At 41.2% G+C, this 17,367-nt stretch overlaps 1 protein-coding gene and 1 pseudogene across 1 annotated transcript; both read right to left on the bottom strand.

Moving 5' to 3' along the window:
- Window positions 1–129: 129 nt before the first annotated feature.
- On the bottom strand, window positions 130–10,737 carry LOC116352893 (GTP-binding protein SAR1b-like). Its single transcript, XM_031817211.1, has 7 exons — window positions 10,613–10,737; window positions 10,108–10,180; window positions 8,957–9,076; window positions 8,783–8,848; window positions 8,257–8,360; window positions 7,897–8,028; window positions 130–4,101 (listed from the first exon to the last, which is right to left on the bottom strand). The coding sequence occupies exons 2-7, from the start codon at window positions 10,163–10,165 to the stop codon at window positions 3,985–3,987; spliced, it is 597 nt and encodes a 198-aa protein (XP_031673071.1). The 5' UTR covers window positions 10,166–10,180; window positions 10,613–10,737; the 3' UTR covers window positions 130–3,984.
- Window positions 10,738–11,557: 820 nt separating this feature from the next.
- Window positions 11,558–17,367, bottom strand: part of LOC116363647 (inorganic pyrophosphatase-like) — a 10,911-nt pseudogene continuing 5,101 nt past the window's right edge.

Genomic DNA, 17,367 nt, shown 5'->3' with positions numbered 1-17,367 from the left:
CTGGCCTGTTACAACGTACCTGCATATCATGGCACTATAGCCATTCATTATCACATGTAGATTAGAAGTGTGGATGTGTAGCAATTGCAATTTAATCTACAGCCTTACAACAAAACATGACAAGTGAGGAATGATTGTTAAAAATATTTATGGAATTTCTCACATTAAAATGATCTTGAGTTATCATAAGTACATCCAGTAATAATGTCTATGTGCCAAATGGCAACCTATACTTTATATAGTGCACTACATTGGACCAGGGTCAAATAGGGCTTTGGTCAACAGTAGTGCACTATGTAGGTAATAGGGTGTTATTTGGGATACAACCTGCGTGTTTTGTCAGCTCCGGGATAATGAATTGTACAAAGAAAGAGACCATCTCCATTTTACATGATTTACAATGAATACAGAAATGTTAATGGTAGTCAATAGTTAAATACTGATATACAGCGTTGGGGGTCAGTTTCATTTAAATTCAGGTAGGAAACTGAAACTCCAATTAAATTGTTCCTCGTTAAAAAGATTTGAGAGTAAATGTGAATATCAGTTTTAGTTCCTCAATTGAAATGGAACTGAGCCCAAGGCTGGCTGATATAAAGGCTCCTCAATTGAAATGGAACTGAGCCCAAGGCTGGCTGATATAAAGGCTGTTATTCCCAGAGATTCAGAGCTACAGACGTACTCTCATATCATTGTACTGATAGTCAAGAAGTACCCGCAGCATTTCAACCATAGATTTGTCTGAATCACAAAGCCAATACTTCACATCATGGACATTATAAATCATTTCAATAAATGACCTACACAGCAGACAGGAAATGTGACAAGTAGGTTGAATCAGACTGATGAAACATTCCCCATCTATTTAAACTATAAGGCAGTATTAGCCTACGTGGCTGGAAGTACCGGTTTCCATTAATTCATTCTGATAATACATAATAATCAACTAAAATATGTCAGTGATGGCCATTTCAGATTCAAATTAAATTGACATCAAGATAATAAAAAATGTTGCAAATGACAGAGGCTTAGAATGACAAAGAAGATTTGCTAGTAGGCCTAGAAATTAGAGGTCGACCGATTAATTAGGGACTATTTCAAGTTTCAGATTGTTATGAAAATCGGTATTTTTGGGCGCCGATTTGCCGATTAAAAAAATAAAAATTATACCTTTATTTAACTAGGCAAGTCAGTTTAAGAACACATTCTTATTTTCAATGACGGCCTAGAAACGGTGGGTTAACTGCCTTGTTCAGGGGCAGAACGACAAATTTTCACCTGTCAGCTCGGGGGATCCAATCTGGCAACCTTACAGTTGACTAGTCCAACGCAATAACGACCTGCCTCCACAAGGAGACTGCCTGTTACGCGAATGCAGTAAGCCAGGGTAAGTTGCTAGCTAGCATTAAACTTATCTTGTAAAAAACAATCAATCATAATCACTAGTTAACTACACATGGTTGATGATATTACTAGATATCTAGCATGTCCTGCGTTGCATATAATCTGACTGAGCATACAAGTATCTAAGTATCTGACTGAGTGGTGGTAGGCAGAAGCAGGTGCGTTAATATTCATTCAAACAGCACTTTCCTGCGTTTTGCCAGCAGCTCTTCGTTGTGCGTCAAGCATTGCGCTGCTTATGACTTCAAACCTATCAACTCCCGAGATGAGGCTGGTGTAACCGATGTGAAATGGCTAGCTAGTTAGCGCGCGCTAATAGCGTTTCAAACGTCACTCGCTCTGAGACTTCTAGTAGTTGTTCCCCTTGCTCTGCATGGGTAACGCTGCTTCGAGGGTGGCTGTTGCCGTTGTGTTGCTGGTTCGAGCCCAGGGAGGAGCGAGGAGAGGGACGGAAGCTATACTGTTACACTGGCAATGCTAAAGTGCCTATAAGAACATCCAATAGTCAAAGGTTAATGAAATACAAATGGTAAAGAGGGAAATAGTCCTATAATTCCTATAAAAACTACAACCTAAAATGTCTTACCTGGGAATATTGAAGACTCATGTTAAAAGGAACCACCAGCTTTCATATGTTCTCATGTTCTGAGCAAGGAACTTAAACATTAGCTTTTTTACATAGCACATATTGCACTTTTACTTTCTTCTCCAACACTTTGTTTTTGCATTATTTAAACCAAATTGAACATGTTTCATTATTTTGTTGAGGCTAAATTGATTTTATTGATGTATTATATTAAGTTAAAACATGTGTTCATTCAGTATTGTTGTAATTATCATTACTACAAATAAATAAATAAAAATCGTCCGATTAATTGGTTTCGGCTTTTTGGGTCCTCCAATAATCGGTATCGGCATCGAAAAATCATAATCAGTCGACCTCTACTAGAAATATCTGGGACGTGTTCATTTTAGGGCCAGCAACGGAAAACATTTTAAAACATTTTGCAACTGAAAACGAAAATGAGTGTTTCCATTGTCCAAGTGCCATTTCAGTCCATTTTCATCCGTTTGGTGCCTAATGAACACGACCCAGGGCTGCGAACAGGAAAGGGCATGGACCAAGAGCCCTATTCAAACTGGTGCCCAGGCTATCTGGTGTTTCCTTGAGTAGTACGTCACTCAAAGCACGCAAGTGGGATTCATTTTTTAAACCAGCCTTGATCAAATAGGGCCCAAATATCTATTTTTAAACCAAACTTGATTGAAAAAGGGACCAATATATGTGTTTTTAAACCAGACTTGATTGAAAAAGGGACCATTATCTATATTTTTCAACGAAACCTCTGCCAGAGCTGTGTTAGTAGAGTAGCATAGCCTTTTTTTGTTTAGATTAGCATTGCAGTGGCCACTGATGGTCATTCCGCTTTATTGCTTGCATACCATGGAATGATGGCAATGGCGGTCTCTTGTTCTGGCCTGTTACAACGTACCTGCATATCATGGCACTATAGCCATTCATTCATTAAACTGTAGTAGGACAAACATTACATCACTACTACAACCCCCCCCCCCCCCCCCCCCCCGGGTCTATTATATGTAAACAATCCCAAAGTCACTTGCAAAATAGTTTGCATACGTCTTTGGCTGAGTGCATTGAAGGCAATAGCTGCGTGGACCATTACAATTGATCTCAAACCCCTGTGGCGCGTACCAAATGTCAACCCTATTCCCTATTTAGTGCACTACTTTTGATCAAGGTTGGCACCCTATTCCCTATTTAGTGCACTATTTTTGACCAGGGGGGGGGGGGGGCATAGAAAGTATGGGTTCTCTGAAGTAGTGCACTATATAGTCAATATGCTGCCATTTGGGATATACACGCCATGTATAGAAACAGAATCAGGTCAAATGGACTCCGCCCCTAAACTTTAGATGCCGTTCTATTCGATTGGAACTTGGGTCTGTTGGGATAATCCTGCTCAGTCTATCTATCCTCTTTCATGTCCTCTTAGTGATAAGAACATCTTATTCTAGGTAGGACTGCTATGTACAAGCATTTGTACCGCCACCATTCACATAAATATCCTTATCATTTATAATCTATTTCATTTAAAAAAAACACTTGGTCCTTCATTTTTCAGAAATAATTTTAAAAGTTCACAGTATACCTTATAAAGGTTCTACATTGGTACAGGTCATCTGCCGTATACTGTAGCTTGAATTGCAGCTATGATCAAATATGTTGGGGTAGAACCGGATACTCTAATTTACATGCCAGAGAACGGGTCGACGTTATACTTAACTAATGGACTTATTAGTATTACACGCAAACCCATCTTGAATCTTGTGACCATGAACCACTTTTAAAAGTTTGCATAGATAGAAACTTTTATAACGGACCAATTAATGCTGAAATTGACAGATGTACTCAATCAGAAAGCTGATTATTGGGAGCTTCACATCTTTCCACATGGGGTTGGGGGGGGGGGATATGGGCCATTTCATTTGATAGCTTATCTTCTTCATCCCCCCCAGAAAGATGGGAGTCCGTTTAGTAAAAGAAGCGCTGCCTAGATGTCAGTCGATGTATTGTGCCAGCCACCTGAAGCCATCTCCATAGCCCTGCTTCTTCAGGACACTGCACATGAAAATCTCCAGAGGTCGCGCCTGCAGATCCTTCAACGACACGTTACCCTGGAGAAGAACAACAGGATCAAGCTGTTATAAAGACCACTCCAGCAACTTCACCCTTTTTTTCCTGCTGAAAAACATTATCCCAAGTCTAAATATAGTAAATGTACACACACTTAAGGTTAAAAAATAATAATAAGAATGGTTTTACCCACTTGTGCCATTCCAAATCAAATCACATTTATTTATATATCCCTTCGTACATCAGCTGATATCTCAAAGTGCTGTACAGAAACCCAGCCTAAAACCCCAAACAGCAAGCAATGCAGGTGTAGAAGCACGGTGGCTAGGAAAAACTCCCTAAAAAGGCCAAAACCTAGGAAGAAACCTAGAGAGGAACCAGGCTATGTGGGGTGGCCAGTCCTCTTCTGGCTGTGCCGGGTGGAGATTATAACAGAACATGGCCAAGATGTTCAAATGTTCATAAATGACCAGCAGGGTCAGATAATAATAATCACAGTGGTTGTAGAGGGTCGTAATACAGTGTATTACCATACAGTGTATTCAGAAAGTATTCAGACCCCTTGACTTCTTCCACATTGTTAGGTTACAGCCTTATTCTAAAATGGATTCAGTTATTTGTTTTCCTCATCAATCTACACATCAATCCATCTCTACCTGCACATTCATCTTCTGCCGATCTACCGTTCCAGTGTTTAATTGCTATATTGTAATTACTTTGCCACCATGGCCTATTTATTTCCTTAACTTACCTCATTTGCACTCACTGTATATAGACTTTTTGTTTTCTTTTGATCTACTGTATTATTGACTGTTTTGTTTATTCCAGGTGTAACTCTGTGTTGTTGTATGTGTCAAATTGCTACGCTTTATCTTGGCAGGTCGCAGTTGCAAATGAGAACTTGTTCTCAACTAGCCTACCTGGTTAAATAAAGGTGTTCTCAACTAGCCTTCCTGGTTAAATAAAGGTGTTCTCAACTAGCCTACCTGGTTAAATAAAGGTGTTCTCAACTAGCCTACCTGGTTAAATAAAGGTGTTCTCAACTAGCCTACCTGGTTAAATATATAAACTCAAATATATAAAAAATAATAACTAATTAACTTATTTCCATAAGTATTCAGACCTTTTGTTATGAGACTTAAAATTGAGCTCAGGTGCATCCTGTTTCCATTGATCATCCTTGAGATGTTTCTACAACTTGATTGGAGTCCACCTGTGGTAAATTCAATTGATTGAACATGATTTGGAAAAGACACACACCTGTCTATATAAAAGGTCCCACAGTTGACAGTGCATGTCAGAGCAAAAACCAAGCCATGAGGTCGAAGGAAATATCCGTAGAGCTCCGAGACAGGATTGTGTCGAGGCACAGATCTGGGGAAGGGTACCAAAAAATGTCTGCAGCATTGAAGGTCCCCAAGAACACAGTGGCCTCCATCATTCGTAAATGGAAGAAGTTTGGAACCACCAAGACTCTTCCTAGAGCTGGCCGCCTGGCAAAACTGACCAATCAGGGGAGAAGGGACTTTGTCAGGGAGGTGACCAAGAACCCAATGGTCCCTCTGACAGAGCTCCAGAGTTCCTCTGTGGAGATGGGAGAACCTTCCAGAAGGACAACCATCCCTTCAGCACTACACCAATCAGGATTTTATGGCAGAGTGGCCAGAAGGAAGCCACTCCTCAGTAAAAAGGCACACGACAGCCCGCTTGGAGTTTGCCAAAAGGCACCTAAAGAGACTGACCATGAGAAACAAGATTCTCTGGTCTAATGAAATCAAGATTGAACTCTTTGGCCTGAATGCCAAGCATCACATCTGGATGAAAACTGGCACCATCCCTACGGTGAAGCATGGTGGTGGCAGCATCATACTGTGGGGATGATTTTCAGTGGCAGGGACTGAGAGACTAGTCAGGACCGAGGGAAAGATGAACGTAGCAAAGCACAGAGAGATCCTTGATGAAAACCTGTTCAGGAGCTCAGACTGGGGCAGAGATTCACCTTCCAACAGGACAACAACCCTAAGCACACAGCCAAGACAACGCAGGAGTGGCTTCAGGACAAGTCTCTGAATGTCCTTGAGTGGCCCAGCCAGAGCCCGGACTTGAACCCGATTGAACATCTCTGGAGAGACCTGAAAATAGCTGTGCAGCAACACTCTCCATCCACCCTGACAGAGCTTGAGAGGATTTGCAGAGAAGAATGGGAGAAACTCCCCAAATACAGGTGTGCCAAGCTTGTAGCGTCATACCCAATAAGACTGGAGGCTGTGATCGCTGCTTCAACAAAGTACTGAGTAAAGGGTCTGAATAATTTTACATTAAATTGTTTTTTTTTTACCCCTTTTTCTCCCCAATTTCCGTGGTATCCAATTGTTTTAGTAGCTACTATCTTGTCTCATCGCTACAACTCCCATACGGGCTCGGGAGAGACGAAGGTTTGATCGTCATGCGTCCTCCGATACACAACCCAACCAAGCCACACTGCTTCTTAACACAGCACGCATCCAACCCGGAAACCAGCCGCACCAATGTGTTGGAGGAAACACCATTCGACAAGGATCTCCCTCCCGGCCAAGCCCTACCAGCCAAGCCCTACCAGCCAAGCCCTACCAGCCAAGCCCTACCAGCCAAGCCCTACCAGCCAAGCCCTCCCTAACCCGGACGAAACTAGGCCAATTGTACGTCGCCCCATGGACCTCCCGGTCGCGGCCGGTTGCGACAGAGCCTGGCCCCGAACCCAGAGTCTCTGGTGGCACAGCTGGCGCTACAGTACAGCGCCCTTAACCACTGCGCCACCCAGGAGGCCCCGGGTCTGAATACTTATGTAAAATGTGATATTTTCCTTTTTTTAATGAATTTACACAAATTTCTAAAAACCTGTTTTTGTTTTTGTCATTATATGGTATTGTGGGTAGCTTGATGAGGAAAGGCTGTAATGTGTGGAAGTGTGGGGAAAAGTTGAGTGGTCTGAATACCTTCCGATGGGCAACTGTACCTCGACCAGCTATTGAGATGGGGCTTTTGTTAAATAAATCAGGTGATTAAATGAGGTGAAAATAGACTGGAGTAACAATAACATTTTCTACAACATATCTAAAGAACGTGAATACTGTACCACACACACACATCATTCAGACACACACACACACATCATTCAGACACACACACACACATCATTCAGACACACACACACACATCATTCAGACACACACACACACATCATTCAGACACACACACACACGTCATTCAGACACACACACACACGTCATTCAGACACACACACACACACATCATTCAGACACACACACACACACATCATTCAGACACACACACACACACATCATTCAGACACACACACACACACATCATTCAGACACACACACACACACACACACGTCATTCAGACACACACACACACACATCATTCAGACACACACACACACACACACACACGTCATTCAGACACACACACACACACATCATTCAGACACACACACACACACACACACATCATTCAGACACACACACACACACGTCATTCAGACACACACACACACGTCATTCAGACACACACACACGTCATTCAGACACACACACACACATCATTCAGACACACACACACACGTCATTCAGACACACACACACACACATCATTCAGACACACACACACACACATCATTCAGACACACACACACACACACGTTAGTTGTGTTACACACTCATCTGAAATGGACTTTAAAAAAAAGAATGATAATATAATAATGATACAATAATAATAATGATACAATAATAATAATGATACAAATTCCATAGGCTATATCTATCTCTATGCTTACCTTTCCAGTGCATTGTCCATCGAGAACGAACGCCTCTCTCAGTCCCCCTTCACTGATGGCTTCAGGACGGTCTATCTTGTTACCCAGGACCAGCACAGGCACAGAGAGGATGGTCTCATCTGCTAACAGGGCCTGAACACACACACACACACACACACACACACACACACACACACACACACACACACACACACACACACACAGGAAAGAGGTTGAGTAATGAGACAGTGAGAATGTTTGTTGTGTGTCCTGGTGTAACCTGCCTCAACTGGGCTGCCTCAACGCAGGGGTTTTGTATATGCATTTTTCACAATGAATGTTGATAAATTAGGCCCATTGTGTGCAGTGGAAGTGACTTACATCAAGTTCGATCTTGGATTCTGTAAGGCGGTCGTGGTCGGCACAGTCAACCAGAAAGACAACTCCATTGATAGCCGGCAGGTAGTTCTTCCAAACTCTTCTAGCTGTGAAAGAGACAGAAGATGTAGCACATGAGGTAATGAGTCAAGATGCTGACCAAACCCTAGAAAGACGAGGTAATGAGTCAAGATGCTGACCAAACCCTAGAAAGACAATGTCATGTGTCAAGATGCTGACCAAACCCTAGAAAGACAATGTAATGTGTCAAGATGCTGACAAAACCCTAGAAAGACAATGTGATGAGTCAAGATGCTGACCAAACCCTAGAAAGACAATGTAATGAGTCAAGATGCTGACCAAACCCTAGAAAGACAATGTAATGAGTCAAGATGCTGACCAAACCCTAGAAAGACAATGTAATGTGTCAAGATGCTGACCAAACCCTAGAAAGACAATGTAAAGTGTCAAGATGCTGACCAAACCCTAGAAAGACGCAGTGTCCAACTTAGTTAGGCCGAAGTCTTACCTTGTACGTGGCCGCCCAGATCAAACGTGGTGAATGTCATTCCAGCTATCGTCAACTCTTCTGATGCTTCAGGGAGAAACAAAACACATTTAAAAAACGACTGACATTGTGTTCACTGCCGTTATTGGGACTTAAAAACAACACAATAAAGTACTTTGAAATGATGCTGCCTACTTGGATGCAACGTGGGCACATGCTGTCCAAGTCTGTCATCTTTCAGCATATGCAGAAGGGTTGTTTTACCAGCATTATCCAACCCCAGGAAAACCAACTTTCCAGATTTTTTGTACAACCCTGGGAAAGTACATTGACAAGTTAATTCAACTTTTGAGTTGTAAAAACACACCACCACTCATTGTGACATGCAGTACTAAACTGATCAGGGTGGGTATAATGTGTGGAACGTTACAACAGGAATCTGTTCCAAAAACTCTGTAAAATAACGAGGATGCCCACAAACAACGCATACAAAGTTGTATAGCGGCAGAAAAAGATACCAGGTAGGGAGGGTGGGCTATTTTGTTAAGTTTTTCACTCACCACGTTTATTCCGAAACATTTCTGTCCTCACTCTGGTAGCCTACGGACAAACATTAAGAATAAGCTACGTGGTGAGTTGATGCCTAATTCGGCAGCTAGTTAGCCAGGTGAATTGATCATGCTACTTTGTATTCGTTGTTTGTGGGCATCCTTGTTATTTACAGCGTTTTTTGGAACAGATTCTAGGTGGAACGTAACACACATTATACCCACCCTGCTGATAATACATTATACCCACCCTGCTGATAATACATTATACCCACCCTGCTGATAATACATTACACCCACCCTGCCGATAATACATTATACCCACCCTGCCGATAATACATTATACCCACCCTGCCGATAATACATTACACCCACCCTACTGATAATACATTACACCCACCCTGCTGATAATACATTACACCCACCCTGCTGATAATACATTATACCCACCCTGCCGATAATACATTATACCCACCCTGCTGATAATACATTATACCCACCCTGCTGATAATACATTACCCCCACGCTGCTGATAATACATTACCCCCACGCTGCTGATAATACATTACCCCCACCCTGCTGATAATACATTATACCCACCCTACTGATAATACATTATACCCACCCTGCCGATAATACATTATACCCACCCTGCTGATAATACATTTACACCCACCCTGCTGATAATACATTACCCCCACGCTGCTGATAATACATTACCCCCACCCTGCTGATAATACATTATACCCACCCTGCCGATAATACGTTTGAAGTCATTGACGTGAAATCAGAGATTACCTAAAAACTGTAGCACACCACTAAAGCCTCTGTAGAGCCAATCAAAGAGGAATGACATTTCACTGGTCTTTGCCTAAGAAAGAAAACAATCGGGAAGTTAGCTAGCTATTTAGCACACTGACAACTTGTCAAGACGGGATCAACTTGTCTCACTGGATCAGCAATATTTTGACATTTGCATCATGACTATAGTGATAGCTACAGACTCTCTTTACACAAATGCACTTGCTACTGCTACTAGCCAGCTTTAGGTTTAGCAACAACAATTACAAGTATTTTCTTATCCTAGCATGCTATTAGTTAGCACCAGCTGATCGCTAATTTAGCTTGCTATCTCGGCTACGTGGCTATCAGCTTATCTGAAATCCTGGCCTCATGTGGACTAAGGACTCTTAAGACAGGCAGACAGCTCTCCCTTTCGAATTAAATGTATGACGGAACACACGTAACCTTATGTAACTATATAAATGACTGAATATGTGTAATAAAGCTGCCAAAAGCTTACCTGTCCCTGTCGACAATGACAGCTTTGGTTAGATTGTTTTTGCGGATTCGATCAACGAACAGCTGATTGTATTGTTCTTCGAGGTGACTTCGGGAACTTACTTCCTAACTACCCCGGTGGCGCACTAGCGCCGCCTGCTGTGCGGGAGTTAATTGCATTTTAAAATTTAATTTCACCTTTTTTTAAACCAGGTAGGCAAGTTGAGAACAAGTTCTCATTTACAATTGCGACCTGGCCAAGATAAGAGATTCCGGGTAAGAGCCAACTTCAAGGAAACCGATTTTATTCAACACACCTGTTTAAACAGCTTGTCTGCTATAAAGCTTGTGTTGTGATACAGGACCACTAGATACGAGTAAAGACCGTGTTCAGAACCGGAGGAGGGGGGGGGGGGGGGGGGGGGGGGGGGAATGTGGTGATGGTATTTATTTGAAGATTTATGACAATTTTCCTATTTCAGTATCAAACAACATGATGCAAGACACGGTAAAGTGCAGAGGTTTAGACGGACTATAAAGGTCATATAATAAACACAAAGACCAGGCTTACTTGGTTGAGTACTTGTCATGTTAAGAGGACAAGCAATCAATCACAATTCATACTTGTAACGGCGTTCTTCGTTTGTCGAAAGAGAGTCGGACCGAAATGCAGCGTGGTGGTTAATCATGATCTTTAATGAAAATAATGACGATACATGAAATAACTATACAAATACGAAAACAACAAACGGAACGTGAAACCTAATTACAGCCTATCTGGTGACAATACACAGAGACAGGAACAATCACCCACGAAATACAAAGCGAAACTCAGGCTACCTAAATACGGTTCCCCATCAGAGACAACAAGAATCACCTGACTCTGATCGAGAACCGCCTCAGGCAGCCCAAACCTAACTAGACACACCCCTAATCATTAGCAATCCACAATCCTATAAAACCCCAATGCGAAACACAACACGTAAACCCATGTCACACCCTGGCCTGACCACATATATAACGAAAACACAAAACACTATGACCAAGGCGTGACAATACTAAAAATGGGAAACTAATTATAATACACGTGTTTTCTGTCATTTTCAAGTATATTCTTCCATTCAGGTGAGAAAACATTTTGGTCCAATCTGAAGGCTCTTCTTTCTGTTCACTTAGACATAGAACCATTTGTCAACTGAGAAAAGAAGTAGAAAATGTTCCCATTGTAAGTGTGAAATCCAATAAAGTTGAATATATAGATATATAGATAGAGATAATTTGTAAATAAATCACAGGTGTATTGAATTTAAATAAGATTAATTTCACGTCAAAGCACATACCAATGGAATTAACTAACGAAATAAATACACACCTGCACTTGGAATAGGGTCTTCAGGGCCAAAAACACATGCCTACAAGACAATATCATTATTATCAATATTACTTATCAAGTACACATTAATATTACAGCTAAGCTGTTTTAGCACGATAAGCCAAATAGTGTGATAAGTGAAAGGAACTCACGGCATCAACAACAGCCTTAGCATCAGTAGTGGAACAGCAGAATGGACTGTCTGTGACACAAGTGTTGGTACTGGATCAGAAGATGGGAGAAAAACACAAATAGAACTGTTTTAGTTGAGAAGACTCTGTAAAAACACAAATAGAACTGTCTTAGTTGAGAAGACTCTGTAAAAACACCAATACAACTGTCTTAGTTGAGAAGACTCTGTAAAAACACAAATAGAACTGTTGTAGTTGAGAAGACTCTGTAAAAACACAAATAGAACTGTTGTAGTTGAGAAGACTCTGTAAAAACACAAATATAACTGTTTAAGTTGAGAAGACTCTGTAAAAACACAAATAGAACTGTTGTAGTTGAGAAGACTCTGTAAAAACACAAATAGAACTGTTTTAGTTGAGAAGACTGTCAAAACACAAATAGAACTGTTTTAGTTGAGAAGACTCTGTAAAAACACAAATAGAACTGTTTTAGTTGAGAAGACTCTGTAAAAACACAAATAGAACTGTCTTAGTTGAGAAGACTCTGTAAAAACACAAATAGAACTGTTTTAGTTGAGAAGACTCTGTAAAAACACAAATAAAACTATTTAGTGAAAACAAGCCATTGACTGAACTAAACCGTCTTATATTGTTTTATCGTTGTTTCTTTTTACTTGTGTTCGTAGCAATGCATCCGCATCACTGACAGCCTATTGAACAGATGGCCATATTACACAGAGATTGTAAATCTATATCTCAGTCTCACCAGTTCAGTTCTCCAGCGTTGGTCTTTTTGGAGATCAGCGCCTTCCAAAACTCATGAGTTTCCTTGACTGTCTTAAGAGCAAAGTCCTGGGCGGGGGAAAAAGCATGTCAAATGATTCCCTGCATGCTTCAGAGAATAATACTCGGCATACACCTCCACTATACTACTCTCTGTACTGAGCAGAAAGTACAGTGTGTCCCAAATGGCACCTTAGTCCCTTTAGTGCACTTCTTTTGACCAGGGCCCATCAAAAGTAGTGCACTATGGGAATCGAGTTCCACCCTTGATATGTTCCATATTTCAATATAGAAAAAGAGTAACAATGTGTACTTACATTGCAATACACTGTTTTATTCTATTGTGTGTGATTGAGTGTATAAATGTATTTTTTACCTTCATTTAACCAGGCTAGTTCAGTTAAGAACAAATGGTTATTTACAATGGCAGACTAGGAACAGTGGGTTAACTGCCTGTTCAGGGGCAGAACGACAGATTTGTACCTTGTCAGCTCGGGGATTTGAACTTGCAACCTTCCGTTTACTAGTCCAACGCTCTAACCACTAGGCTTCCCTGCCGCCTGTCCTATGAGTGATTTAGAGCAGGGGTGTCAAAGCATTGTGTTTCGTCCGGAGGGCCACACTGAAAACCGGTTGTATTTCCACGCCGTCAAAATTAGCCAACAATGTTCGTCTAACCACAGTGAGAAATTTCCCATGCTTCCTGACTGTCTAGTTTTCATTTGGGTGATTATTATCACTACTACACAGTCAGGAAACTCTATGACTGTAGGGCCATTATCACTACTACACAGTCAGGAAACTCTATGACTGTAGGGCCATTATCACTACTACACAGTCAGGAAACTCTATGACTGTAGGGCCATTATCACTACTACACAGTCATGAAACTGTATCACTACTACACAGTTTCTATTTGGTTTGAGTCATTTTAAAGTATATTGAGTTCGTTTTCCGACACGTTTATTTTACTCATACCAGCCGTGGGCTGGATTGGACCCCCTCGCGAGCCAGATTAGACCCCCTTTGGCCTGCGGGCCATATGTTTGACATCCCTGATTTAGAGGAAGAATCCAATAGTAACTGACATCAATATCAATGTCTTGCTATTGGGCTTTGCTCTTGTAGGCCTTCTGTGCAGTACAAACAGGTGAAAACTGTATTTTTACCCTGTCCTTGAACTCTCCGTTAAATGCAAACTGGTTCTCAGGTTTTCCATCGGGAACTTTATATTTTTTGAACCACTCAAATGTAGCTTCCAGATACCCAGCGCTTGAGTCTTCTTACGTCATCAATATCTGCATTGATCACAAGAAGAAGATGTGTATTCCATGGTAGCCACAAACACATTTAAAAACACCCACTACTGTGTAACTGTTGATCAGATATCAGACAGACACTCTGCGTCTTAACGTCTCTGAAAGAAAGTAAGTAACCTTGTCCAAGCCAGAATGGCCCATCACTCACTACATACTGACCCCGGCTTCTGTTTCTGTAGCGGGAGGCAGCTTGACGTATAAGTACAATCATTCTGGACAGGATGCTAGTCTATTGAAGGGCTCTAAAAAACGCTATATAAATCCCATACATTCTGAATATGTATTAGATGTCCTCCTACTGTTAAAGTTGTGGCCTCTGATCCTCCATGTTGATGACATATGACTTCCAGTCTGTTTCTCCTTCGTCGATCAGAGCCAGAGTGCCCAACACCTTGACTTTAATCACCTCTCCAGNTAAGCCAATAGTGTGATAAGTGAAAGGAACTCACGGCATCACAACAGCCTTAGCATCAGTAGTGGAACAGCAGAATGGACTGTCTGTGACACAAGTGTTGGTACTGGATCAGAAGATGGGAGAAAAACACAAATAGAACTGTTTTAGTTGAGAAGACTCTGTAAAAACACAAATAGAACTGTCTTAGTTGAGAAGACTCTGTAAAAACACAAATAGAACTGTCTTAGTTGAGAAGACTCTGTAAAACACAAATAGAACTGTTGTAGTTGAGAAGACTCTGTAAAAACACAAATAGAACTGTTGTAGTTGAGAAGACTCTGTAAAAACACAAATATAACTGTTTAAGTTGAGAAGACTCTGTAAAAACAAAATAGAACTGTTTTAGTTTGAGAAACTCTGTAAAAAACAAATAGAACTGTTTTAGTTAGAAGACTCTGTAAAAACACAAATGAACTGTCTTAGTTGAGAAGACTCTGTAAAAACACAAATAGAACTGTTTTAGTTGAGAAGACTCTGTAAAAACACAAATAAAACAATTTTAGTGAAAAAAGCCATTGACTGAACTAAACCGTCTTATATTGTTTTATCGTTGTTTCTTTTTACTTGTGTTCGTAGCAATGCATCTCCGCATCACTGACAGCCTATTGAACAGATGGCCATATTACACAGAGATTGTAAATCTATATCTCAGTCTCACCAGTTCAGTTCTCCAGCGTTGGTCTTTTTGGAGATCAGCGCCTTCCAAAACTCATGAGTTTCCTTGACTGTCTTAAGAGCAAAGTCCTGGGCGGGGGAAAAAGCATGTCAAATGATTCCCTGCATGCTTCAGAGAATAATATACTCGGCATACACCTCCACTATACTACTCTCTGTACTGAGCAGAAAGTACAGTGTGTCCCAAATGGCACCTGTCCCTTTATAGTGCACTTCTTTTGACCAGGGCCCATCAAAAGTAGTGCACTATGGGAATCGTTCCACCCTTGATATGTTCCATATTTCAATATAGAAAAAGAGTATCAATGTGTACTTACATTGCAATACACTGTTTTATTCTATTGTGTGTGATTGAGTGTATAAATGTATTTTTAAACCTTCATTTAACCAGGCAAGTCAGTTAAGAACAAATGGTTATTTACAATGGCAGCCTAGGAACAGTGGGTTAACTGCCTGTTCAGGGCAGAACGACAGATTTGTACCTTGTCAGCTCGGGGATTTGAACTTGCAACCTTCCGTTTACTAGTCCAACGCTCTAACCACTAGGCTTCCCTGCCGCCTGTCCTATGAGTGATTTAGAGCAGGGGTGTCAAAGCATTGTGTTTCGTCCGGAGGGCCACACTGAAAACCGGTTGTATTTCCACGCCGTCAAAATTAGCCAACAATGTTCGTCTAACCACAGTGAGAAATTTCCCATGCTTCCTGACTGTCTAGTTTTCATTTGGGTGATTATTATCACTACTCACAGTCAGGAAACTCTATGACTGTAGGGCCATTATCACTACTACACAGTCAGGAACTCTATGACTGTAGGGCCATTATCACTACTACACAGTCAGGAAACTCTATGACTGTAGGGCCATTATCACTACTACACAGTCATGAAACTGTATCACTACTACACAGTTTCTATTTGGTTTGAGTCATTTTAAAGTATATTGAGTTCGTTTTCCGACACGTTTATTTTACTCATACCAGCCGTGGGCTGGATTGGACCCCCTCGCGAGCCAGATTAGACCCCCTTTGGCCTGCGGGCCATATGTTTGACATCCCTGATTTAGAGGAAGAATCCAATAGTAACTGACATCAATATCAATGTCTTGCTATTGGGCTTTGCTCTTGTAGGCCTTCTGTGCAGTACAAACAGGTGAAAACTGTATTTTTACCCTGTCCTTGAACTCTCCGTTAAATGCAAACTGGTTCTCAGGTTTTCCATCGGGAACTTTATATTTTTTGAACCACTCAAATGTAGCTTCCAGATACCCGGCTTGAGTCTTCTTACGTCATCAATATCTGCATTGATCACAAGAAGAAGATGTGTATTCCATGGTTAGCCACAAACACATTTAAAAACACCACTACTGTGTAACTGTTGATCAGATATCAGACAGACACTCTGCGTCTTAACGTCTCTGAAAGAAAGTAAGTAACCTTGTCCAAGCCAGAATGGCCCATCAACTCACTACATACTGACACCGGCTCCTGTTTCTGTAGCGGGAGGCAGCTTGACGTATAAGTACATCATTCTGGACAGGATGCTAGTCTATTGAAGGGCCTCAAAAAACGCTATATAAATCCCATACATTCTGAATATGTATTAGATGTCCTCCTACTGTTAAAGTTGTTGGCCTCTGGATCCTCCATGTTGATGACAATGACTTTCCAGTCTGTTTCTCCTTCGTCGATCAGAGCCAGAGTGCCCAACACCTTGACTTAATCACCTCTCCACGAGAGCACCCTCAAAATCACAACAAAGAGGGAGATGAAGAGAGAAGAAGAAGAAAGAAGAAGACAAAGAAGAAGAATTAGAAGAAGAAGAAGTAGAAGGAAGAATAATTAGAAGAAGAAGAGTAGAAGAAGAATTAGAAGAATATTAGAGAAGGAGAGAAGAGAGAGAGAGAAAGAGAGAGACAAAGAGAGAAAGAAGAGAGAGACAAAGAGAGAAGAAAGAAGAAAGAAGAGAGGAAAGAAAGAGAAGAGAAAGAAGAGAGAAAGAAAGAGAGAAAGAGAAGAGAGAGAGAGAGAAAGAAAAGAGAGAGAGAG

Source organism: Oncorhynchus kisutch, unplaced genomic scaffold (assembly GCF_002021735.2).
Source record: "Oncorhynchus kisutch isolate 150728-3 unplaced genomic scaffold, Okis_V2 scaffold956, whole genome shotgun sequence".
Classification (NCBI taxonomy): Eukaryota; Metazoa; Chordata; class Actinopteri; order Salmoniformes; family Salmonidae; genus Oncorhynchus; species Oncorhynchus kisutch.
This window is presented reverse-complemented; position numbering and strand designations above follow the sequence as displayed.

Excerpts from the sequence above, each read along its gene's own strand:
- LOC116352893 (XM_031817211.1), bottom strand. The coding sequence starts at position 10,165 with ATGTCATTCCTCTTTGATTGGCTCTACAGAGGCTTTAGTGGTGTGCTA. Across the intron at positions 8,849-8,956 it reads TGTGCCCACGTTGCATCCAA|CATCAGAAGAGTTGACGATA; the intron begins GTAGGCAGCATC and ends TTCTCCCTGAAG. Across the intron at positions 4,102-7,896 it reads ATGGACAATGCACTGGAAAG|GGTAACGTGTCGTTGAAGGA; the intron begins GTAAGCATAGAG and ends GTTCTTCTCCAG.